Consider the following 27,679-nt stretch of genomic DNA (forward strand, 5'->3'; position numbering starts at 1 on the left):
ACCAATGCTTTTGAGGCAACTGGACTCTTCCTTAGGAATTCCAAGAAGTGCTATTTTGCATCAAGGCTGAGGGCAGGCAAAGCAAAGGCTCCATGGTATATAGGGACAGCTAACACCTAGGCTATGTGTAGGTATTTCGAAAAAGATAAACTGTGAGTCAACACTGCAGGCCTCCAGTTACAAAAGCATGACGTCAATGTATGCAAATATGAGTCAACAGGTGTGTGTCTCACTCCACTCAAAATTCTCTAGACCCTGGGTGTGTGCAATATTGAATTCCACAAAGCTGAGCAAGAAGGAAAGAAAGAAAATGGCTTAAAGGAAAATCACAAATAAGAATCTACAAAGTTGGCATACAACTCAATATCAAAAACCCAACCCAATAAAAAAATCAGAAGACCTAAATAGACATTTCTCCAAAGAAGACATACAGATGGCAACAGGCACATGAAAAGATGCTCAACATCACTAATTATTAGAGAAATGCAAATGAAAACTACAATGAGGTATCACCTCACACCAGTCAGAATGGCCATCATAAAAAATCTACAAATAATAAATGCTAGCTAGAGAGGGTGTGGAGGAAAGGAAACCCTCCTACACTGTTGGTGAGAATGTAAATTGGTGCAGCCACTATGAAGAACAATATGGAGGTTCCTTAAAAAACTAAAAATAGAGCTACAGCATGATCCAGCAATCCCACCACTCCTGGGCATATATCCGGAAAAGACAAAAGCTCTAATCTGAAAAGATACATACACCCCAATGTTCATAGCAGCACTATTTACAAGAGCTAAGACATGGAAACAACCCAAACGTCCATCAACAGATGAATGGATAAAAAAGATGTGGTATATATACACATATACTATATATATATATATATATATATATATATATCCTATATATATATATATATATATCGTATATATAGGATATATATGCTATCCTATATATAATATTTATATAATGTAAATATATATACTATAATATACTATATGTAATATAGTAATATATGTAATATATTGTAATATATGTAATATAGTATATAAGGTATATATATATAAGGTATATATATATTCTATATATAATAATAGGATATTAGCCATAAAAAAGTATGAAATATCCTTTCATGCAACATGCATGGACCTAGAGATTATCATACTAAGTGAAGTCAGACAGAAAAAGACAAATATCATGTGATATCACTTATATGTGGAATCTAAAAAATAATCCAAAACCTTATTTACAAAACAGAAACAGATTCACAGACAGAGAAACAAACTTAAGGGTTACCAAGGGGGAAAGAAGGGGAGGAGGGATAAATTAGGAGTATGGGATATACACCATTACATATGAAAGAGACAAAAAACAAGGAACAAAAAACTGTAAAGCACAGGGGACTATATTCAATATCTTATAATAACTTACAGTGGAAAAGAATCTGAAAAAGAATATATATATACCTATACATCTATATATATCTGAATCACTTCGCTGTACACCTGAAACGAACACAATATTGTAAGTCAACTATAGTTCAATTGAAAAAAAAATTCTACAATGTTGGAAAAATACCCCAACCTGTATAGAGCCTGAATTAATTGGGGAGAAACATCATATATGGGGTTCTAGAGACTCTCTACATAGTGGTAAGAATAGATGTTTTAAACACAGACAGCCTGGGTTCAAATCTCTGCTTTACCACTTTTTACTTGGGTATTCTTGGGTGTCATTTTATATTTCTGTGCTTCAGTTTCCTGTCTATAAAGTTGGGATAATATTACCACCTCACAGGATTATTGTGAGAATTAAATCAGTTAATACATGTAAAGAAGTGGAAACAGTGTTTGGGGCACTAATAAGCACTCAATAAATAGTAACAAAAACTAGAAAATGGTGAGGGACAACTTAATACATATTCAAAGGTCTCAATATAGATCTTTTCCATCTTCATGGTATACAAAGTAGGAGACAGTCCATTTAAACTACGAAATTGAGAGTAGATTTAAAAAATTGCTCATCAAGAAATGCACATAACTACGAGTAAATATTCTCTTATGGGCATATAGAACAGAGCAGTTTCTCTTCTTGAGTTTAGCCTAAGAATGGTGCTCCCTAAAAGTGGGAAGAAAGGGATTTCCCTGGTGGTCCAGTGGTTAGGATTTTGCCTTCCAATGCAGGAGGTGCGGGTTCGATCCCTGGCTGGGGAGCTAGGATCCCACATGCCTTGTGGCCAAAAAACCAGGACATAAAAGAGAAGCAAGGGACTTCCCTGGTGGCACAGTGGTTAAGAATCTGCCTGCCAGTGCAGGGGACACGGGTTCGATCCGTGGTCCAGGAGGATCCCACACGCCACGGAGCAACTAAGCCCATGCGCCACAACTACTGAAGCCCACATGCTCTAAGGGCCCGTGTGCCGCAATTACTGAGCCCGTGTGCCTAGAGCCCGTGCTCTGCAACCAGAAAAGCCACCGCAATGAGAAGCCTGCGTACAGCAATGAAGAGTACCCCCGCTCGCCGCAACTAGAGAAAGCCCGCGCACAGCAACGAAGACCCAACGTAGCAAAAAAAACCCCAAAAACAAAAAACAGACGAAAAAAACAGAAGCAATACTGTAACAAATTCAATGAAGACTTTGAAAGTGGTCCACATCAAATAAATAAATAAATAAATAAATTTTAAAAAGTGGGAAGACAAACTCTAAAAACTCAAGTTTGAATCAGAGGTTACATGGTCACTTACTACCTCGCTTGCCCAAGAAACAGACTGAAAACTAAAGAAAGCTCAGTGTGTTTGTGAGGGACTTAAAACAAATTAATAATAGCCATTATACATGAAAACAGTACCTGAAGTTTTAACTGTGCTTTTTTTTTTTTTTTTTTTTTTTTTTTTTTTTTTTTTTTTAGCATAAGAAACACAGAAGCAATGGGAAGAAATCAGAACACATTTGTAGCAGAGCTACAAAGAGGACTTGCTTAGGTCAAATTTACCTAGGCAGAGCTATGACCAGGACCCAGAGTTTAAAACTTCATTGTTGCTTCCATTACCTTTAATTCCCTTTCACTGATTTTTAAAAAAGGCAAAATGAAATGAATTAACCAGAACAGCATCACATTATATAAAGGTCTATAAATCTGGAGATGTATTCAGTTGTCCCTTAACCGTATCTGCCCACTCCTTGGCCTGACCTCAGAAGACTGTCCTACTCTATCCCCACCCCATGGGTCCTGTTAAAGGAGTGACCTAGGCAGCTATGTTTAATCATATATTCTTTTCAGGGATAACCCATACACTGGACTGAGCCAATCAGGTTCACCCTCTTGGTGTTTAAGACACAAGCGGGGCGGGGGGGACTTCCCTGGTGGTGCAGTGGTTAAGAATCTGCCTGCCAATTTGCAGGCGACATGGGTTTGAGCCCTCATCTGGGAAGATCCTACGTGCCACGGAGCAACTAAGCCCGTGCGCCACAACTACTGAGCCTGCGCTCTAGAGCCCGCGTGCTACAACTACTGAAGCCCACGCGCCTACAGCCCGTGCTCCGCAACAAGAGAAGCCTCAACAACGAGAAGCCCGCACACCACTCAAAAAGTAGCCCCCGCTTGCCGCAACTAGAGAAAACCTGCTCGCAGCAATGAAGACCCAACGCAGCCCAAAAAAAAGAAACAAGGGGAAGTTGCTGAGGCATAGCAAGCCAGAAGTAGAGAGGCAGAGGGAATGGCTGTGAGGTTACTTTGTCCAGAACAGTCCTCACAGTTCCCATATTTTCCTGTCTTGGAGTCTCAGATGTATATTCTTACAATACCCACCTCACCCCTCCTTTCCTCTTTTGCTGATTAGACAGGGTTTTTATTTACAATCAAATAATTCCTGACTAAATATGTAAGTCTCTGCTTCAAACTGCTAAAAGTCAACAGAAAGACATACAGAGATAAGAATTTAGTTTACCACTGTGTGCTTAATATTTGGGGAAAGAAGATAGATGAGCTAAATAGATTGAGGAGGTATTTTTAGTAGTACAGCACTTTGAAGAGTCCTCTATGAGGTATTTTCTCTATAACATTACATTAGATTACTAAACCTTGTCATTTCTACTTCTCAAATATTTTTCTTATCCATCTTCTCTCCACATCCATAGCCATCTCTTATCTAGACTATAATTACCCTCTTATGCAACATGAAATGATGTAAGGAAACTTCCTAGCTCTTTTAAGAAAACTCAAATTCCTGATCTTACTGTGGAAAGACCTTAAGGCCTCCCAGTTTTCTTTCTTAACATTCACCTTCCCCTTGGGGACCTCTCTCTAATGATCCTTGCTTCCACCAGAAAAGGGCCAGGTTTCCCTTCTGAGATTGGTCCCCTTCCTCTTTCCTGAAATTACTCATAGCCCTACTGAATCCAGGTTGAAATAGTTTATATTAAAAAGATTTAGAAAAATAAGGCTCAGGAATAACAGAAAAAAAGCAAAACACTAAGAAAGATGCAACTTACCTATTTTTGCTAACCACACAGGGCTTGCAATTTTTATTTAACAAATATTTGAGCACTTTATGTGATTACCACTGTGTGTAGACTGATCACACTCTCCTGCTCTCCAGAGGCATATGGGGCTTCCCTTGTGGCGCAGTGGTTAAGAATCCACCTGCCAATGCAGGGGACAAGGGTTCGAGCCCTGGTCTGGGAAGATCCCACATGCCGCGGAGCAACTAAGCCCATGCGCCACAACTACTGAGCCTGAGCTCTAGAGCCTGCGAGCCACAACTACTGAGCCCGTGTGTCACAATTACTGAAGCCCACGCACCTAGAGCTCGTGCTCCACAACAAGAGAAGCCACTGCAATGAGAAGCCCGCACACCACAATGAAGAGTAGCCCCCACTCACCGCAACCAGAGAAAGCCCACACACAGCAACGAAGACCCAATGCACCCCAAAATTAAAAAAATATTAAATTTTAAAAAATAGGGTTTTTTTTTAAAAAGAGGCATATGGTGATCCAGCAATCCCACTCCTATGCATATACTCAGACAAAACTCTAATTTGAAGATACATGCACACCTAGTTCATAGTAGCACTATTTACAGTGGAATATTACTCAGTTATAAAAAAGAACAAAATAATGCTGTTTGTAGCAACATGGACCTAGGATTATCATACTAAGTGAAGTCAGAAAGACAAATACAAATATCATATGATATCACTTATATGTGGAATCTAAAATGTGACACAAATGAACCTATCTATGAAACAGAAACATACAAAGAGAACAGACTTGTGGTTGCCAAGGTGGAGGGGGGGTGGGGGAGGGAAGGATTGGGAGTTTGGGATTAGCAGATGCAAACTATTATATGTAGGATGGATAAACAACAAGGTCTTAATGTATAGCACAGGGAACTATATTTAATAGCTTGTAATAAACCAAAATGGAAAAATAACATGAAAAAGTATATAACTGAATCACTTTGCTGTACAGCAGAAATTAACACAACACTGTAAATCAACTATACTAATAAAATTTTTTTTAAAAAGAGGCATATGGTTGTGGGAGTGTGCTAAGTGCTGTGACAGGGGTAATATAGGATGAACAAGCGTGTAAAGAAGAGGCACCTGCACCAGTATTTCAGGGTAGGGAATTAGGTTAGGTTCAGTAAAGTTCTGCCTGAAAAAAAATAAAGCATTCAGAACAAATAAGAATTAGCAGAGCATGAGGCTGGGAAAAGGAAGGCAAGATATGAAAAATATTCCAGAGGAGTCCAAGAGTGTGCAAAAGACAAGACTATAATTTGTAAATTGCAAGAGGTTTCTCCCTGTTCATGCTCAGGTGATGGGCTATATTTCCCCTACCATCCAGAAGAACCTGCAAGCCCACCAGGACTTCTCTGAATCCAGGCCAAAGATAGGTTTAAGGCAGGAGTTTCCTCTTTTTCCAAGTCAATGGCAGTCAATGGAAGACTTAGTTTGGTTTCCCAGACTCAGGACTCACACCTACATCCCAGGTGGCTAATGTCAGTAGAATCTTCATACCATAAGATTTTACTCTGTGGCCTTGATAAGGACAATATACAAGAATAGTCCACTGTTTTTTTTTTGCAATCAATGAGAAATGCCTCCTCATATTGACAACACAAAGGCCACTTTCAGAAGACCTAAGGTCACAGGCAAATTGGGCTTTATATCTTTAGTGTAGGTATTAACTACACAAACCCTTTCTAAGTTTCACTTCTTTTCGTAGAATGAAAATCAGGTTTATTTCCTTTCATTGAGGACTGGAGGTTTAGAAAACCTCCTTAAAAGTAACATAAGAAAGTCATTAAGAGAAGGGAAGCAAATTAAGTTTTTAGAAATTTGTAAGCACTGTGGTTTTCCCTGGGCCAATGTTGTCACCCAAAGTCACAATGTGCCTAATTTCTAGAGGCCCAAGTTCCTATTTTCAAGCTGATGATTTATTAAATTTTCCCCTCCAAATGAATTATGGTAACATGAACAAAACAAAATGTTTTAGGCATCAATGATCTAAAATACAGATGTTCTTGAGCATGCACTTTCAATGGGGGCAAAAAACCCTTATTCTTCAGGTGTATAAAGCATAAAAATATGCAGTCCATAAACTGATATAGAGTATATATGCAGTATTAAAATTTCATGGGGGTAGATGATTAGGAAAAAAAAATCTAAAAAGCTTCTTTAGAGAGATGAGAATGAAAAATTTGAGAAACATGGTATGGATTCTTTTGCCAAGTGGGGAATATCTAAACTAATTCCATTTTAGTGATAATTCAGAATCCCCGGATGAAACAGAAGATCACAGTGATTGTATTTCCTACCAGTGTACTTGTGAGTGGCTCCAATTCTTTGTTTGGCCTTTGTTTCTCCTAGCAGAAGTCACTAAAATTGTTCAAGTGTAAAGAAAACTCTAGGAATAATTTCTTTTAAAGGTATATGAATCATTAAGTTTATGACACACAAGAGTACAAACCAAGAAAGTAAATTTATTTAAATTACTAAAATAGCTTTTAAAGTCATTTACAGATCAGCTGCTACAATTATTTTTCCTGATATAAGTAATATTAATTACTTTAAAATTATTTTGGTCAATGAAACATTTAAAAAAACATTTGTTTCTCCATATAATATATATATGTATAAAATAAGTCTTTCCAAAAACTCTTGTTTTAGAATCCTCTATAAATCAGAATATCTGACTTCTGACAGTCAGGAACAAATTACAATAAGGGGTATAAATTTATGAATATTGGTAGTCCTAGTGGGAAGAAACGAGACCGTACTCTACCACCAGTCATGGGATCCTCAAAAGGTAAATGATGAAGTTATTGACAGGCTCTAGTATTCTAAAAACAATATTTTCATTTAAAGGTTTGTAGACAATAAAAAAATAAAGTGGATCCAGAATTTTAAGCTTCTAAGAAAACCAAAGCAGTTGACAGATGAGAAAGCTGTTAGTGATGCAAAGTTAAAACTGAAATTCTATAGTAGTACAGTAATGTACAGTAGTACATTTTAACATTCTTCATATATGGTAAACTTCACTTTCTTTTTCGCTTGAGGCACTCTTAGTAGAATTTATCACGTGCATTGTAAATCTTTATTCTTGTTACAAGAGTGTCATTAAAGGACTCAGAATGCAACAAGTAGACATGCAGAAAATCAAATCCTTCTTCAACAGCCCAGGAGAGCTGGTTAACAAATGGTTTACCAATTCCTGAAATTGTATTTCTTAACAAAACTTTCAGGATATGACCAAAATAAATGGCTCTGAAGTTACCCATTCTTAAGAGCCAAGTGAACAAATATACTAAACCTCATCATATACATGCTTCAAAATATTTGGAATAAACATTTCTTAAAGGAAAAAAAAGGACATGTGAAACACAAGTCGCAACAGAATTCACTGAGAATGCAGTTCATATAACTATGTTTGACTAACCCTAAGCCTCAGTGGCTTTCTTTTTGGCCACGTGGGGCGGCTTGCAGGATCTTAGTTTCCTAGCCAGGGATCAAACCTGGGCCCTCGGCAGTGAAAGCGTGGAGTCCTAACTACTGGACCGCCAGGGAATTCCCTCAGTGGCTTATTTTAACATTTCATCTTGAAGACGTTTTCCCTCCTTTCCCTCCCCATTCCACAACTTTTCCCATGTCTCCTTCTCCTTGCCCTCCAAAATCAAAGGAAAAAAACAAAAAACAAAAATCTCAAACACACACTCAGATGGCCTTTCATTATTTTTGTTCCTATAAGCAGAAGCTGACTACAGAATTCACATCTAAATGATGAAGAAGAGGACAAAAGGGGAAATCCACAGTTGTGTTCAGGGAGCTGTCTTACTAATAACTCAACAAACTGTGAAAAAAGTCTAAGTTAAAAAATTGGGTGGATTCATAGGAAGGAGCCTAATCCCTCCCACTGGTCATACCATAGCAATAATGATTCAACCTAGAATCTAAGCAGATCCTCTATGGGACTGCATATAATTTACAGTCCTCAGATATCATTAACACAGATCTCAATGGAAACAAGGAAACGATTCTCTCAAAAAAACAGATAATTAGGTTGAATAAATGATTTAGATATTCCATGTTTACCTAAGAACTTAACCTCCTTTAAAAAGAAACCAATTCTTTCAAAAAGAGCTCTGGATCCTGTCTATGGTTAGAAAGTTTGAAAAGTTCTCAGAACGTGAGACATGATTTTCTCTTCTGTCTCCTCTTATAAGCAGATGCCCCTTTTCAGGTCATTTTCAGGTTGTACAGGCAGGACTAAGTGAGAAATACGGCTCCAGAGCCCACTCAATTTGTCTGGGTCCATATGTTTGTAGGAGTTGGGTGTATCAGAGTTGGTGAACTTGACTTTGAGGAAATCCCTCACTTTTTCTTCAATTTCCTTTAGGCCTAGACTGGTTCCAAGTGTCTCCTCCTCTAACAAGACAGTTAGGACTAAGGCTACATCTTTAAAGGCTGCATTTTCATGATCACAATACTTATAGAAGATCAAAGTAGAGCCTGCAGGCAGTGACTCAAAGCGGTGGACCACGGCTGCATTCTGGCCATTTCGGAATCCGTTGCTCAGTTCCTGATCCACCTCTTGTTTGACAACATCACTGTCTTGAGTTGCTTTGCCCGCCCCATCAATCCGGATTGCAGGAACACTTCGGAAGGAAGAATAGGCATCAGCAATTTGTTCACTCAGACACTTGAGTGCTTCTTCAGCATCTCGGGCAGCAGTGAGCAGCAAGATAGCAGGCTGAGGCCGAGGGTGGGAGCTATTAAGATGTTTTTCCAGGAATGTTAGGCTCCTTTTCCACAGCTTCTCATCTTGACCTTGGTACTTATTCATAAGTTGTTTCATCTGGTTCTGGAACTCTTGAACAGCAGTGGTTTCTGCTTCAGGAGTATGAGTGTACCAAAAACACCCAATGAGAAGAGCAGCTATCAGAACAAGGGGCCACCACCACTTCACCTTGACAAAAGATGCACTTTTGGGTTGTCCAGTCACTTCTGCTCAGGAAAAAAAGAAATGATAAGACACAAATATTATTTTCTTAGATTCAAGAGCAAGTGACTTTTTTTTTTTTTTTTTGTGGTATGCGGGCCTCTCACTGATGTGGCCTCTCCCGTTGCGGAGCACAGGCTCCGGACGCGCAAGCCTAGCGGCCATGGCTCACGGGCTTAGTTGCTCCGCGGCATGTGGGATCTTCCCGGACCAGGGCACGAACCCGTGACCCCTGCATCGGCAGGCGGATTCTCAACCACTGCGCCACCAGGGAAGCCCAAGAGCAAGTGACTTTTAAAGCCAATATTAATCTTTATAAACATTAGATAAGAGAGGAAGGAATTTAAAGAAGGGAGCTGATAGGGCTTCCCTGGTGGCGCAGTGGTTGGGGGTCACGGGTTCGTGCCCTGGTCCGGGAAGATCCCACATGCCGCGGAGCAACTAAGCCCGTGAGCCATGGCCGCTAGGCTTGTGCGTCCGGAGCCTGTGCTCCGCAACGGGAGAGGCCACAGCAGTGAGAGGCCCGCATACCACAAAAAAAAAAAAAAAAAAAAAAAAAAAAGAAGGGAGCTGATAATTTACTTTCTTAAAGAAATAATTTAGCACATGTGTTTTAAGTTACGTGTATGAGTATGCATATGCCTCTTCAATGTCAAAATGATAAAGAGACTTAGAGGAAAAAGTAGAATTTAAGTATATGTAATGGCACGTGCAAGTCAGAAAGAATACAATTTATAAAGCAAAACTATTATTACTACTGCTAATATTTGGGAGGTAAACAACATTAAAAGACAAAATAGTTTTAAATTTAGAAACTAACATGGATTATTATCCAAGGTGGAATGTTTATGTATATAAAGGGATAAAGAAAAGGATGCATTATAAGTGAAATTTTCCATATAATAGCTAGCTGTCCCTTTAACTGCACTGATGCCTATCTTTTGCTGTATGCAAGTTAACACTGGTAAAACTTAGTTTGCAACTCATTCCTAATTATTACTGGCAATGATGATATGAATTTACATTTACCTAGTGCTTTTCAGTTTAAGCACTTTCTCATATACCACATCATTTAATAATTTAATATGACAGTAACAGTATTTTTACACTTTCTATTTATTGACTGCTTTAGACTAATAATTGTACTATGGACCCTTTAGAGCAACAGTTCTCAAAGTGTAGCTGGTGGGGTATCTCAAGATCTCTTCAAGGGGGTCCTTGAGGTTAAAACTATTCTCCCGACACTAAGATCTTATTTGCCTTTTTCTACCATATTGACATCTGCAATGATGGTGTAAAAAGCCATGGTAGGAAAAATAACTGATGCTTTAGATGAATCACAGGGCAGTAGCACCAAACTAGGACTGTTTTTGTATTCTTCATGGCCATGTATTCCAGGTTATCAGTTTCACTTAAGAACATCCTTCATGAAGCATTTAGAAGAATTTATCTTATTAGAACTCAACCTTGAGTAGAAATCTTAATGGGACATATATATAAACCACTTCTGCTACATAGAACAGTATATGGCTGTCTCAAAGAAAAGAACTTTGTGCAACTGAGTTGTGAGCTGAAATAGTGCTTTTTTCATAGAATTTTTACTTGAAAGGACAAGTGACAAACTGTGGTTAGTCAGACTTTCATATTTGGGAGACGTTTTCTGGAAGACGAACAATGTGAGCCTGTTGCTTTCAAGAAAACAACTGACTGGGACTTCCCTGGTGGTGCAGCGGTTAAGAATCCACCTGCCAATGCAGGGGACGCGGGTTCAATCCCTGGTCCGGGAAGATCCCACACGCCACAGAGCAACTAAGCCTGTGCGCCACAACTACTGAGCCTGCGCTCTAGAGCCCATGAGCCACAACTAGTGAAGCCCACATGCCACAACTACTGAAGCCCATGCACCTAGAGCCAATACTCTGCAACAAAGAGAAGCCACCACAATGAGAAGCCTGCACACTGCAATGAAGAGTAGCTCCCGCTCACCGCAACTAGAGAAAGCCTGTGCGCAGCAAAGAAAACCCAATGCAGCCCAAAAAAGATTAAAAAATAAATTAAAAAACCAAAAAAACCCCCAATATTTTGTAACAGTTTGAATACAGAAGCAGAATGAAACTCCAGCTCCATTTTATTAAGCCAGGCATTAGAGATCAGAGAAAATACAAAGCAATCTACCACTCTCCTTACTAAATTATTTTAAAATAACTAATAAACATTAAAACATTTTTTTCCAATTTTAATCTCTAGGTAAATATGGACAGGTATAACTCATATATTTTTTTTAAAAGTCTCTTTTTAAAAAAGGTCTCTGGGGTTCTTATTAATTTTGCTAGTGGAAAGTGGTATTGAGACCAAAGAATCTGAGAATCACTGTTATTTTCTTAGTACTCTTTCAAGACAATAAAAAGGCTTAGAGAACTAAAGAAACTTGCCCCAAGGCTATACAGAAGGTAAGTGGTCCAAACTGATTCAAATTCATGTCTGTGAACTCTAAGAAACTATGGTATTCCCATTATGTCATGCTATGTGCATCTTTCCTTTGACTCAACAAGGTTCACTTGGTTAACAGCATTAGTTGCTTTACTTGTTAACTTTCACTTTTGGTCTTATGGATAATAAAGTAAAGGGGAAAGCCAGATGTTTTTTCACAGTTTGTCCTTAAAGACTTTTGCTGCTGGTAGAATATACACTTTTTCCTTTGAAGTACTTAAAACATAATTCTTCAAATAGCATGAAGTTCTTTGGTGTCAAAAAAATTTAAAAATCATTATGTTCACCAATTTTAGAGACTCATTTAATGAAAGCTGAATAGACAAACTTACGTTGGCTGGAGGTTGATGGAGATTGGTTTCCAAGCTCTGATTTCTGAACACCATCATCTAATGATAGGAGTAATAAAGACTATCAATTTATGTTTCATAATTTCAGTATTTCCAACAGAAAAAGAAAATACAAATTTCACCAAGAGAAAATAAGGCAGAGATCTGTCAGAAACAGAAGAAAAAGCAGAAGATCCAAGTGTCTATTAGATTGACAGCTGCTTGAGACACAAGATTGATTTCTTTCATAATTAATGTAATGGTCGAGTACAAAGCATACTCTTAACACATTAGTGTTGTGAGAAAGCCTGGAAGAACTTGACCCAAATTATTTAATGGGAGTGGTGAAACTTCTGGGACAAAGTTAAGAGGACAAAGAAAATAAGCACAGCTATAATAAAAGGACACAAATAATACCATCTGAAAAACTGCCATATATCAAACGCTTGCCTGGTGATGACGCTGTAAAGAGGGAAAGAAGGACAAAATATGATTATGGATTACTAAGCTCTCTGGATAAGGGGTTTTAAGGTAAAACTCAATCTTAATCTTCACTAATTTCTACCTCAAACTGATTCAAATACTTCCTCTGGTGCTTCTGACCATTTCAAATATTAGTAATATTTTAGAAATTACACTGAAAAACTTTTCACCATTTCTGGTAATAGACAAGTAATTGTTTTAGCTTTGTGGTTAAACAATAGATTTCAAAAATAATTTTCCCACAACTCCATCAAATCTCTATTTCCATCATACTTTAGAAAATAAATGAAAAGCTCTTTCCTTTTCCTCTCTGTCCTCCTTGGCATAGTCACAGATTTTAACATCTAAGAGAGAGGAGATGGAAGGACAGGGTTCAGAAAGGAAAGAGGCTGAGTTACTCATTTGTATGATCTACATTACCAATACTGTCATCTAGCATTTGCCTGGAGTTTTATAATTTTATGTGTATAAGTGATCTTCCTATCAACAGTTTTATTTGAGAAACACTGGACTAAACTGGAGGAATAAAATTAGCACTGCTAATTTATTTATTTTATATATCTTTTTAAAGAAATAGCCTTATTTCTGGTCATATGACAAAAAACCTCAAATGAAACAAAACGACATCAACCTTAACTCTAAAGGCAGATTGTTTTGCAATTACTAGGTTAGCCTAGGAAATGGCATCATTTAGAAGCTTCAAAGTTAGGTAACCAAAGTTAAAACTGTCTTACTAAAAAAAAAAAAATTTCCATCAGATAATGTTTATCTTAAATACCTCATTCCATGGTTGTAAACATCAAATGAGATAATATATGAAAATGCTGTGAAGTGCATGATGATATTAATAATGGAGAATAGCTAAATAATAGTTATTATGAAACATATATAATATTCATATAACTCATAAGAACATAAAATTAAGAAAACAAAATTAACACAAACAAAATTAAGAAAAACTCCCATTTACAACAGCATCAAAAAGAATAAAATATTTAGGAATAAGATTAACCAAGGAGGTAAAAGAATTGTACACTGAAACCTCTAAAACACTGATGAAAGGAATTAAAGCAGACATAAGTAAATGGAAAGATATCTCATGGTCATGGAATGGAGAATTAACATTCTTAAAATGTCCATACTACCGAAAGCAATCTACAGATTCAGTGCAATCTGTATAAAAATTCCAATGGCAGTTTTTATAGAAACAGAAAACAATCCTAAAATTCATATGGAATCACGAAAGACCCCAAATTTGAAAGGCCAAAACAACTTTGAGTAAGAAGAACAAAACTGGAGGCATCACACTTTCTGATTTCAAAATATATCACAAAGCTAGAATAATCAAAACATGATACTGCCATAAATACAGACATATAGACCAATGGAAGAGAACAGAAAGTCAGAAATAAACCCATGAAGATATAGTCAACTGATCCTCAACAAGGGTGTCAAGACTATACAATAGCGAAAGGATAGTCTCTTCAGTAAATGGTACTGGGGAAACTGGATAACCACATACAAAGAATGAAATTGGCCCTTACACCATACACAAAAATCGACTCAAAATGGATTAAAGACTTAAGTTAAGAATTGAAACAATAAAACTCCCAGAAGAAACATGGGGGAAAAGCTTCTTGAAATTGGCCTTGACAATGATTTCTTGGATATAACAGCAAAAGCACGGACAAAAAAAGTAAAAATAGACCATGGGATTACATCAAACTTAAAAAGCACATGACTTATGTGATCAAGATCACAATGAGAAATCACCTCACATTTTCAAATGTATTGTGGCTATTATCGAAAAAACAAAAGTGCAAGGTATGTGGAGAGGATGTGGAGGAAAGAGAATCACTGTACACTACTGGTGGGAATATAAATTGGGGCAGGCACTATGGAAAAGAATTATGGAGGTTCCCCAAAAGGTTAAAAATGGACTACCATATTATCCGGCAATCCCACTTTTGGATATATATGCAAAGGAACTGAAATTACGATCTTGGAGAGATATCTGCACACCCATGTTCATTGCAGTAATATTCACAATAGCCAAAACAGGGAAACAAACCAAATGTCCATTGACAAATTAATGGATAAAGAAAATGTGATGTATTTATGCATATATATGGACACACACACAATGGAATTATTATTTTTTTTTAATTTAATTTTATTTTATTTTTAACATCTTTATTGGAGTATAATTGCTTTACAATGGTGTGTTAGTTTCTGCTTTATAACAAAGTGAACCAGTTATACATAGACATATGTTGCCATATCTCTTCCCTCTTGCATCTCCCTCCCTCCCACCCTCCCTATCCCACCCCTCTAGGTGGTCACAAACCACCTAGCTGATCTCCCTGTGCCATGTGGCTGCTTCCCACTAGCTATCCACCCTACGTTTGGTAGTGTATATATGTCCATGCCACTCGCTCACTTTGTCACAGCTTACACTTCCCCCTCCCCATATCTTAAAGTCCATTCTCTAGTAAGTCTGTGTCTTTATTCCCATCTTACCCCTAGGTTCTTCATGACTTTTTTTTTTCTTAGATTCCATATATATGTGTTAGCATACGGTATTCATTTTTCTCTTTCTGCCTTACTTCACTTTGTATGACAGACTCTAGATCTATCCACCTCACTACAAATATCTCAATTTCATTTCTTTTTATGGCTGAGTAATATTCCATTGTATATATGTGCCACATCTTCTTTATCCATTCATCTGATGATTGACACTTAGGTTGCTTCCATGTCCTGATTATTGTAAATAGAGCTGCAATGAACATTTTGGTACATGACTCTTTTTGAATTATGGTTTTCTCAGGGTATATGCCCAGTAGTGGGATTGCTGGGTCATATGGTACTTCTATGTTTAGTTCTTTAAGGAACCTCCATACTGTTCTCCATAGTGGCTGAATCAATTTACATTCCCACCAACAGCGCAAGAGTGTTCCCTTTTCTCCACACCCTCTCCAGCATTTATTGTTTGTAGATTTTTTGATGATGGCCATTCTGACTGGTGTGAGATAATATCTCATTGTAGTTTTGATTGGCATTTCTCTAATGATTAATGATGTTGAGCATTCTTTCACATGTTTGTTGGCAATCTGTATATCTTCTTTGGAGAAATGTCTATTTAGTTCTTCTGCCCATTTTTGGATTGGGTTGTTTGTTTTTTGTTATTGAGCTGCATGAGCTGCTTGTAAATCTTGGAGATTAATCCTTTGTCAGCTGTTTCATTTGCAAATATTTTCTCCCATTCTGAGGGCTGTCTTTTGATCTTGTTTATGGTTTCCTTTGCTGTGCAAAAGCTTTTAAGTTTCATTAGGTCCCATTTGTTTATTTTTGTTTTTATTTCCATTTCTCTAGGAGGTGGGTCAAAAAGGATCTTGCTGTGATGTATGTCATAGAGTGTTCTGCCTATGTTCTGCCTAGGTCTTTAATCCATTTTGAGTTTATTTTTGTGTACGGTGTTAGGGAGTGTTTTAATTTCATTCTTTTACATGTACCTGTCCAGTTTTCCCAGCACCACTTATTGAAGAGGCTATCTTTTCTCCACTGTATATTCTTGCCTCCTTTATCAAAGATAAGGTGACCATATGTGCGTGGGTTTATCTCTGGGCTTTCTATCTTGTTCCATTGATCTATATTTCTGTTTTTGTGCCAGAACCATACTGTCTTGATTACTGTAGTTTTGTAGTATAGTCTGAAGTTAGGGAGCCTGATTCCTCCAGCTCCATTTTTCGTTCTCAAGTTTGCTTTAGCTATTCGGGGTCTTTTGTGTTTCCATATAAATTTTGAAATTTTTTGTTCTAGTTCTGTGAAATATGCCAGTGGTAGTTTGATAGGGATTGCATTGAATCTGTAGATTGCTTTGGGTAGTAGAGTCATTTTCATAATGTTGATTCTTCAAATCCAAGAACATGGGGCTTCCCTGGTGGCGCAGTGGTTGAGAATCCGCCTGCCGATGCAGGAGACACGGGTTCGTGCCCTGGTCCGGGAAGATCCCACATGCCGCGGAGCAACTAAGCCCGTGAGCCATGGCCGCTGGGCCTGTGCGTCCGGAGCCTGTGCTCCGCAACGGGAGAGGCCACAACAGTGAGAGGCCCGCATACCGCAAAAAAAAAAAAAAAAAAAAAAAAAAAAAAAAAATCCAAGAACATGGTATATCTCTCAATCTATTTGTATCATCTTTAATTTCTTTCATCAGTGTCTTATAATTTTCTGCATACAGGTCTTTTGTCTCCTTAGGTAGGTTTATTCCGATATTTTATCCTTTTTGTTGCAATGGTAAATGGGAGTGTTTTCTTAACTTCACTCTCAGATTTTTCATCGTTAGTGTATAGGAATGCCAGAGATTTCTATGCATTAATTTTGTATCCTGCTACTTTACCAAATTCATTGATTAGCTCTAGTAGTTTTCTGGTAGCATCTTTAGGATTCTCTATGTAGAGTATCATGTCATCTGCAAAGAGTGACAGCTTTACTTCTTCTTTTCCAATTTGGATTCCTTTTATTTCTTTTTCTTCTCTGATTGCTGTGGCTAAAACTTCCAAAACTATGTTGAATAACAGTGGTGAGAGTGGGCAACCTTCAAATCAATAGAATTAGAAATGGAAAAGGAGAAGTAACAAGTGACACTGCAGAAATACAAAGGGTCATGAGAGATTACTACAAGCAACTCTATGCCAATAAAATGGACAACTTGGAAGATATGGACAAATTCTTATAAATGCACAACCTGCCGAGACTGAACCAGGAAGAAACAGAAAATATAATATGAACAGACCAATCATAAGCACTGAAATTGAAATTGTGATTAAAAATCTTCCAAAAAACAAAAGCCCAGGACCAGATGGCTTCACAGGCGAAGTCTATCAAACATTTAGAGAAGAGCTAACACCTATCCTTCTCAAACTCTTCCAAAAGATAGCAGAGGGAGGAACACTCCCAAAGTCATTCTATGAGGCCACCATCACCCTGATACCAAAACCAGACAAAGAGGTCACAAAAAAAGAAAACTACAGGCCAATATCACTGATGAACATAGATGCAAAACTCAACAAAATACTAGCAAACAGAATCCAACAGCACATTAAAAGGATCATACACAATGATCAAGTGGGGGTTATTCCAGGAACGCAAGGATTCTTCAATATACGCAAATCAATCAATGTGATACACCATATTAACAAACTGAAGAATAAAAACCATATGATCATCTCAAAGGATGCAGAAAAAGCTTTTGACAAAATCCAACACCCATTTATGATAAAAACCCTCCGGAAAGTAGGCATAGAGGGAACTTTCCTCAACATAATGAAGGCCATATATGACAAACCCACAGCCAACATCGTCCTCAATGGTGAAAAACTGAAACCATTTCCACTAAGATCAGGCACGATGGTATTATTATTCTGCTTTAAAAAAGAAGGAAGGGGCTTCCCTGGTGGCGCAGTGGTTGAGGATCCGCCTGCCGATGCAGGGGATGCGGGTTCGTGCCCCGGTCCGGGAAGATCCCACATGCCGCGGAGCGGCTGGGCCCGTGAGCCTTGGCCGCTGAGCCTGCGCGTCCGGAGCCTGTGCTCCGCAACGGGAGAGGCCACAACAGGGAGAGGCCCGTGTACCGCAAAAAATAAAAAAATTAAAAAAAAAATAAATAAATAAAAAAGAAGGAAATCTTGCCACTCTGGACAACATGGAGAACATTATCCTAATGAAATAAGTCAGATACAGATATGCAAATACTTCAAAATATCATTTATGTGATGAACCTAGTCAAATTCATAGAAAGAGGTGGTTTCCAGGGCCTGGGGGAGGGGGAAATCAGGAGATATCAATCAAAGGGTACACAGTTTCAGTTAAATGAGATGAAAAAATCCTAGAAATCTACTGTAGAGTATAGTACCTATATTTATTGTCCTATATATTAAAAATTTGCTAAGAGGGTAGATCTTAAGTGTTCTTATCACACATATAATAATAAATAAAAAGGGTGGGAGAAAACTTTTGGAGGTGATAGATATGTTCACGGCATAGACTATGGTGATGGTTTCACAGGTATATACTTTTCTCCAAACTCATCAAGTTGTATACAGTAAATACATAAGCGGTATACTTTAAATGCATGTCAATCACAGATGAACTGATAAAGAAGATGTGGTATATATATAATCAGTGGAATATTAACCATAAAAGAGAATGAAATAATGCCATTTGCAGCAACATGGATGGACCTAGAGATTATCATACTAAGCGAAGTAAGTCAGAGAAAGACAAATACCATATGACATCACTCATATGTGGATTCTAAAATATGACATAAATGAACGTATTTATGAAACAGAAACAGACTCACAGACATAGAGAACACACTTGTGGTTGCCAAGAAGGTGGGGTAGGGGAGGAATGGACTAGGAGTTTGGGATTAGCAGATGCAAAGTATTATATATAGGATGGATAAACAACAAGGTCCTATTGTATAGTACAGGGAACTATATTCAATATCCTGTGATAACCCATAATGGAAAAGAATATGAAAAAGAATATATATATGAATAACTGAATCGCTTTGCCATACAGCAGAAATTAACACAACATTGTAAATCAACTATACTTTAACAAAATATTTTAAAAACCAAAATGAATGTATGTCAATCATACTTCAATAAAATAGTTTAACCTACAGTTAAAGAGTATGTGAAACAATTTAAAAAACAAATCCATCAAGATAATGTTTATCTTGAATACTTTAATCCATGGTTGCAAAGATCAAATGAGACAATACATAAAAATGTTAAGTGCTCTTCTATGATGATTTTAATGATATAGAATAGATAAGTAACAGTTATTATATACCATATGAAATATTTATACAATTTGAAGAACTCAAACTAAGTAGGGTATATATACTGCTGAGGCAACACACTGTCTAAAAGGTAAACTTTATCCTTTTTTTTTTTTTTTTTTTTTCCGGTATGCGGGCCTCTCACTGTTGTGGCCTCTCCCTTCGCGGAGCACAGGCTCCAGACGTGCAGGCCCAGCGGCCATGGCTCATGGGCCCAGCCGCTCCGTGGCATGTGGGATCTTCCCGGACCAGGGCACGAACCCGCATCCCCTGCATCAGCAGGTGGACTCGCAACCACTGCGCCACCAGGGAAGCCCTATCCTTATTAAAAATATTTTTAGAGACAGTAATAAAAATTCTGTTATAAAAGATCTTTTTAAAAAGATAAAGCTCAGAGCTTTTCTAGTATGAAGAGTAGGTAACAATCAATTACTCTATAAAGTCAAAAGCAGAGGGCATGAATCTTTCATAGTTATTACTACTGATTATTACACAATATATTGTTAACAATAAATAAGCATTAATTATTTATGTGGTACATTTAGACTTAAAAAACTGTGTTTACATATATAATAAGCTCATTAGAATAACTAGTTATAGGCACTATTGTCCCAACTTTAAAGTTAAGAAAATTGAGGTTCACAAAGTTTAAGAGACTTTACCAAGATGACTCAATTAGTAAGTAGAAGATCTGGGACTGGAACCCAATAGCTCTAACTCCAAACTCTCCTCTTTTCTCTACACCACTTTTAGAGACAGGTTCCAAACCATGTGTATAAATGAAGCACAGACTCAGAGGCCTCACTGTTTTATCATCTGGGACACAGCAAAAGTATAGACAGTGGTTCTATCTTTCCCCAAAGATGTGGATGCAGGTAGAAACCTGAACTGGGACCTGTCTACCCAGAGAGCTGGTGCTAACAGAAGGTGATAATGATCTGAAATCCAGGTTCTTGAAAACCTAAATCTAAAAATGAATTTTTTTTCCTCACTGAAGCAGGCAGAAGTGTATAGTTAAGACAATAAGATATGAAACTTGGAATGCCAAGGAAAAGTTTTTTCAAATGATGTTAGATTGAAGAGAAATCTATAAGGCTGTTTGGAAATCACTGCAATCTTCTACTCTGAAAATTCTTTCTTCCTGTAATCTTCTACTCTGATTGAAAATTCTTCCTTCCTGCAATCTTCTACTCTGATTGAAAATTCTTTCTTCCTGCAATCTTCTACACTGATTGAAAATTCTTCTTATCTTAAAGTCCTTCTGTGGTCAAAAATCTAAAAAATTTTGTTATCTGCACCTGAATGTGCAAATTTCTGCTATATAGTTTCTCTTTAACTCTGGAAGTCCTGTATATATGGTAGATGGCTATCAACCAGTATACAACTATTTAAGCCATAACAAATATAGAAACTTAAGACAAAGTAGGAATACAAACAGAGAAAATACTATAAATGAGCTATCAATTTAGCAACCATAAAGATCTATTTCTACATTCCAACTAAACCTTCAATATAATTATTTTCCCTTCTGCATTGCATTTGTACAGTGTCTTAAGAAAGGCCAATGCAAACATTTTTTGGCAACAATATGTACTACACTTCACTTTTCTGGAAGTAATTTATCTGCTATTAGTTACCCAGAATATACAGATAACTAATAACATCATAAAACTCTGAGCTTTTCATAGTATGTACACTTAAACTCATGCAGTTTTGCTTCCAAGAGTAATTCTTAGATCTTCAGAATGTTTTAATTTTTGATACTGGTTATAACCGTAATCTTAAAAAGCTGAATTAATATTTTGTTTCCTAACTATAATAGGTCAAGAAGAACAAATTTTAAGAGGAAATGGTCTTCTAATAGCAAGTATATATAGCAATAAGAAATGACAGCCAGGGAATTCCCTGGTGGTCCAGTGGTTGGGACTCTGCGCTCTCACTGCCGAGGGTCCTGGTTCGATCACTGGTTGGGGAACTAAGATCCCACAAGCTGCGAAGCGTGGCCAAAAAAAAATAACAGCCAACAATAAGGTGAGGGCAAAAAGTTATTTCAGTTTTAGACAGCTGAAGAACTCACTAATGTATACGGTAAAACTTCACTGCTGGGAAAATAATGAATTGCAACCATTACTACTTTATGATAGAAAAACAAAGCCACAGAGGTTATCTTGTCCAATTACAGTTAGTCATTTCATGAGCAAGAGCTATATGATGGGGACTTTTATATTATCTAAATAAAAGTAAGGGAAACCTGATGACCTCGAGACCTACTGTGGCTACATGAGTTAGGAAGGGATAGAGGTTAAAGGTCACTTAAGGCATGGCATGGATTTTTTTATACAGTCAAGGTTTAATGTGGACACACTGTGATAGAAATTATGATAGACACTGAATTCAAAGTATGTTTTATCGCACCTATTTCTTAAATATTTCTTAAATTCTATGACATTTAATCCATCCTAAACCTAAACATGAAAACACAATTTGAGGATTTCAGCATTTATAACTTAAAATAATGGGTATGCAAAGCTGCTCTAAGTGGTTATTTATATAACAGTAAACAACTATTAAAAATAAAAACAGGTACTATAAAAAGATTAGAATTTCATTTTCATGTGCAGATTGTACTGCTGCTAGACAGAACTGACAACTTGTCAAGTACAGACCTATCATCCACTGGTTTTCTCACACCACTATCTACACTCTACACCCAGTCCATCTCCTGCCAGTCCAAGTAGATGGAAATAACTAAACTAGTAATCATAAATGTCCTTTATTAATGAGATCACAAGCAACCTAATTACTTATCTGATGAACTAAACAGTTTTATATGTTAAATAATCAAAAAACAGCAAATAAACTTAAAATTACTTCAATAACAGGTAGTAATTTAAAAATTTCTTCAGTAACAGGTAGAGATTTATCAACTTACTTTGCATCCTAGTCCTTATTCTTGTGGTTTGTTCAACCCATTCTTGAGGATTTTTTTGATATCCCGAGGCTGAGACAAATATATATATCAAGATATCATTTCACATACTTTGAAAATGTATACTATACCTCAATGTTATAAGGTAAATTTATCAGAAAGGCAAAACAAATTTGGTGAGGAAAACAACCAAAGCAATAGGTTCAAAAGTAAAAGATAATGTCAAAGGATCACATCAGTGAGGATGAGTCACTTCCCACAGCAAAAAAGGCAGCAAATAAATACATAATCTCCTAATAGACAAAACTATGTACAAGTCCTTTGCTATGGTCTATGACTGCATTTATTAACACTTGAACTTCATTAACACTTTGGTGTTAATTAAGAAGAAAAAGGTTAACCATTTACTTTTATAAATAAATTATTTTCAGTAAAGTAGTCCTAAACACACTTCTACATCACAGAGTACCTATATTACATATAGTATCAATTTGTGGTGGATTAAAAGGCAAAGAGGGTAAAATGACTTTGAATCCTAGTCAAATTTTTGTTGGCTAGTAAGACTGGGTTGATTGATAAAAGAATAGACAACGAATCACTTACTTAGCACTAATGGTTGCTTATCAAAAGCTGTGAAGTCTCGACCTGAAACAGAAAACAGAGATAAGGTCATAGGAAATAAAGAACGAATGGAAATAAAAACAATGAAGATGTTGCATAAACATTTTACTTGTTTACTATTGACACCAAAAACAAACAAAAAAATCAAACCTTTCTTTAATCAGTCCCAAACATATACTATATATATGTCTTTTCCCTTTTCTAAACTTCAAAATGTTCAGGAATTGGATAATAAGAAGTCAGCTTTAAGAGCAACGCCATCAAAATAAAAGCTAAATGTACTGAATGTTTACCAGGTACCAAGTATAATTTTATCAACTCTCACACTTTATATGATAGATACTATTATTCCTATTTTACAAATAAGTAAACTGAAATTGATAATTTTCCCCAAGATTACATATGTAAAAGGTAGTAGGACTGAGATATAAACCCAGGCAGTTCATATATAACGGTATATACTATATAAGCAAATTTGTGAACACTACAAAGTAGTTATGCAGTGCAAGATGCTACTTCATGTTTTGGGATGGTATTTAAGGACAACTATAAAATGATACAATGGGATAATTAGAAAATGTTATTACAAACAATTGTAACATGGTAAATTTGCACATCTGCCCTGAAGAAACAAGTTACTTCTAGCTACTGATACAAGTACAAATATAAATTTATGTTCAACTTATTTTCTGACTAAAAATGCAGTATGTGCTGGCTGTAACAGAAATACACCATTCTAGAAATGCATAACCCCAAAATTCATTAATATCTATTAAGTAAGTGCCTATTAGGTGCAAAACATTGTAGGAAAACCATGGTGAATAAGACAGATAGATGTATATTCCAGATTTGTCTTCAGTCTACACTAACAAAGAACTTTTAAAAAAAACTAGACACACACTTTTTTGTATTGTCTTTCATTGACTCTGTGAAGTAATTTTTTAAAAACACCTTTGCTTTAGGGTTGCATCTTAGAATCAGTGGTATGACACAGTTTAACTGGATGGTTTTCTTTCTCAGTGATACATAAAAGCAATGGCATTTTAGATTCAAGGAAATATATACCTAATTGTATACAAACAACTCATTTTCCATAACTGAAAAGTATACGATTGAATAAGTATAGCATAATTAATATAGGGAGACACATTTCAGAGCTTCCAAAGATCAAAGATTTAGAATAACAAAGGGTAAACATATAAGATAATCCAGAGAGTAATTTTCCATAAATGACTGATTTTTGTTTCACCTGCTTTTGTTTTGTCTCAGTTTTAATTCCAAACCCAGAACCTACTAAAAACTAAAAAATATATTTATACACATAAAGTGGAATTCTATGAACACAGTGATTAGAAAACAGATTTCCAAAGACTTTTTCTTTAAAAATAGTCTCATATTTTTAAAATGGTATTGTGGAAGGAAAAAAAAGTTCTTGAAGATTTTACATTCCAGGATATTTTTGGTTGACTAATTATTAATTTGAATTCTGGGACTTGATTTAAAAATGGAAAAAGAAAAAACAGTGTAATTTCTGTTTAACCTAAGAGATACATATCCATTGTAGATAATCTGCAACATATAGAAAAAAAGTAAACAAAAAATGTCAACAACAATTCTACCATCCTGAACAAACACTGTTAGCATTTTAGTATATTGCTTCCCATTCTTTTCATGTGTGTTACATTTTCTCAATATTTTATTACAAAAATTTTCAAAGTTGTAAGCCAGGCTGTAAGACTTTTATATACGCATCAACTAACTTACCATTAACTTTTTACTTTACCTGATTTACCACTTATTTATTCATCCTTCCAAACTTTCGCAACACAGTTTAAATCATACCATATAAGTAGGCTCAAATTACTACATTAGTTAATTAAACTAAAACAATCAACAAATTTATATTGCATACGAGGACATTCAACAAATCAAAGAAAGCAGTAGTTTTTTTGGGTTTTTTTTAGTTCAAAATCAAGGTTGGGTACAGAGGTGATTAACTCAAGAAGCAAATTCAAGATGCAAGATGAGGGTATTTTTAGCATTCACTATACCTCTTTTTCAACATTTTACATTAAACTGCAAAAGAAGATCTTCAAAAATAAGAATAACAACAACAACAACAAAGAATAGCATTTGACCACACCCACAGGTAGACTTTTAAGAGTAAAAATCATGGTTTTACTTACTTTGTGATGACTGCCAAAGTGATTCTGGATATTGACTTGATGATCTGGTGGTTTGGTCTAAAAACAAAAAAGAAATATAGTATACTATAAAGCATATTTAACTTTCTAAGTGCACATTTAACCAGAGAACGATGAGTAATCAAAGGAGCAAAAATATTCAGATAAACCCCAGGGAATTCAACACTTGAATGTATAATTTATTTTAAAAAATAGTTTCTAAAGGGTCAAGTTATGTCTAAAACATTAATTATCTGTCTTTTCTTTTTAAAGGGTGATTTTGTGTGTGTGTGTGTGTGTGTGTGTGTGTGTGTGTGTGTGTGTGTGTGTGTGTGTGTGGTATGCGGACCTCTCACTGTTGTGGCCTCTCCCATTGCGGAGCACAGGCTCTGGACGCACAGGCTCAGCGGCCTTGGCTCACGGGCCCAGCCGCTCCGCAGCATGTGGGATCTTCCTGGACTGGGGCACGAACCCGTGTCCCCTGCATCAGCAGGCGGACTCTCAACCACTGCGCCACCAGGGAAGCCCTGTCTTTTCTTTTTAAAGAGAAAAAAAGATATAGAGCATGGCATGAGGTAAAGAAGATAACGAAACCTTTGAGCTGGGGAAAATCTTGAAAGTTTACAATAATGGATCTTCTGGAAATCATTACTATCCATTTTGTCTTAAATTCTTCTTGCAAGTGGTCGATATGTTATGTATTTTAGCCTTCCCATCTTAAAAATCTTAATTTTTTTTCATGTAAAAGTGGAATTTGTAACAAAGTATGTCTAAAAGCAGTCAGACTGCTATCTTGGAGGCAAAAGCATTTGACACAACCAGGTGGTGGTTAAATATTTTTGTTGGTGTACTCCTATAACTAAAAAGATTTTGAGCATCTATCTCCAAAATATATTTTTAATATTATATACAAGCATTACTAAAATAATATATTAACTAATGTGTTATATATATTATAAAACTAAAATATACATTTTAAATGGATGAAATAAAAGATGTATATACACTAAATTCTAATATTTTCCTCCTGTACTCCAGTGGATCTTCTTCTTTGGTAATAACCAGGCCAGAAGATAATCTAGAAAGATCAGTATTCTTCTTAATATGCTTCACATCTTTGTTCTTTAGCTAGAGTTTTCTTCTGTATGGGTATGCATGCTTTAGTGAGAATTTATTACAATTCAAAAGGGATCACAGAGCATGGGGTTTATGTAGCTTCAAAGAGCCGCACTGGTAGCAATGGTATCAAGCTACTGGCTATACAATTCATGACTTAATTAGTCTCTAATTTTTAGAGCTGTATGTATGCATATATGAAAACTAACAACAGCACTCAATTTGAGTGTTTACTATGTGCTAGGTACTCTCTAAGTAATTAAACCTCACAACAACCCAGATGAGGGAACTGAGGAACAGAGAAGTTAAGCAATTGCCTGAGGGCACAAACCTAGTAGTGGAAGAGTGAAACCCAGTGAAACTCCAGAGCCCAAGATCTTAACCATTATGCTACAGTGTTGCATATCTCTTTTGGGATTTCTGTATCAAGAAAGAATGGTGAGGGACTTCCCTGGTGGTCCAGTGGTTAAGACTCTGAGCTCCCAATGCAGTGGGTCAGGTTCGATCCCTGGTCAGGGAACTAGATCCCACGTGCCGCAATTAAAGATCCCACATGTGGCAATAAAGATCCTGTGAGCCGCAACTAAGACCCGGCATAGCCAAATAAATAAACACATATATTTTTTTTAAAAAAAAGAAAGAAAGAATGGGGAAAAATGAGGAAGGGTGGGAAATATGTAGAATAAATGCCCATAAACCAGCTTCTGAGCTTATTTTTAAAATGGAATGATTTCGTAAAACACAGGAATTACAGAAATTCTCAAAAGGTGGTGAGGGTTAAGTAGAGACTTACTCTTTAATGGAACTAAAATATAAAATTATTTATTATTTACGCTATTTACAAATTTAATCAGCATCCTCATAAGTCTCAAGTTGGTATATTTTTCTCTTCAGTCAATTCTTTCCTTGAATAAACTTAAACATCAATTCACACGAACAATCAGAAATTGTTATTGCTAACTGGATGTGAATTTGAACAATTCAGAGATAAAAGGAGTAATCTAAGTTTATTAAAACTTCCTAAAAGCTAACTAACACTCCTGATAGTGTAGTGAGTCAATACCAGTGTGATCAGTTTCTCTATAAACATTAAAAATTTTTTTAAATTTTAATTTAATTTTTTAAAATTTATTTTTGGTTGCATTGGGTCTTCGTTGCTGCACGTGGGCTTT

General features: G+C 36.4%; 1 protein-coding gene across 8 annotated transcripts in view; it reads right to left on the minus strand.

Annotated features, from left to right (window-relative positions):
* Window positions 1-6,967: 6,967 nt before the first annotated feature.
* Window positions 6,968-27,679, minus strand: part of TOR1AIP1 (torsin 1A interacting protein 1) — a 52,558-nt gene continuing 31,846 nt past the window's right edge. For 4 of the 8 annotated variants that reach the window (XM_067030773.1, XM_067030764.1, XM_067030758.1 and 1 more), the window contains 6 exons: window positions 25,395-25,451; window positions 23,191-23,232; window positions 22,591-22,659; window positions 12,740-12,784; window positions 12,326-12,382; window positions 6,968-9,508 (listed from right to left, as the gene is read on the minus strand). In XM_067030773.1, the coding sequence (XP_066886874.1) occupies window positions 8,721-9,508; window positions 12,326-12,382; window positions 12,740-12,784; window positions 22,591-22,659; window positions 23,191-23,232; window positions 25,395-25,451 (1,058 nt within the window). In that variant the 3' untranslated portion in view covers window positions 6,968-8,720. The remainder of the gene's footprint in view (window positions 9,509-12,325; window positions 12,383-12,739; window positions 12,785-22,590; window positions 22,660-23,190; window positions 23,233-25,394; window positions 25,452-27,679) is intronic. The other 4 variants (XM_067030779.1, XM_059056315.2, XM_059056306.2 and 1 more) reach the window with 1 other exon arrangement.

The sequence above is a fragment of the Kogia breviceps genome, chromosome 1 (assembly GCF_026419965.1).
Source record: "Kogia breviceps isolate mKogBre1 chromosome 1, mKogBre1 haplotype 1, whole genome shotgun sequence".
NCBI lineage: Eukaryota > Metazoa > Chordata > Mammalia > Artiodactyla > Physeteridae > Kogia > Kogia breviceps.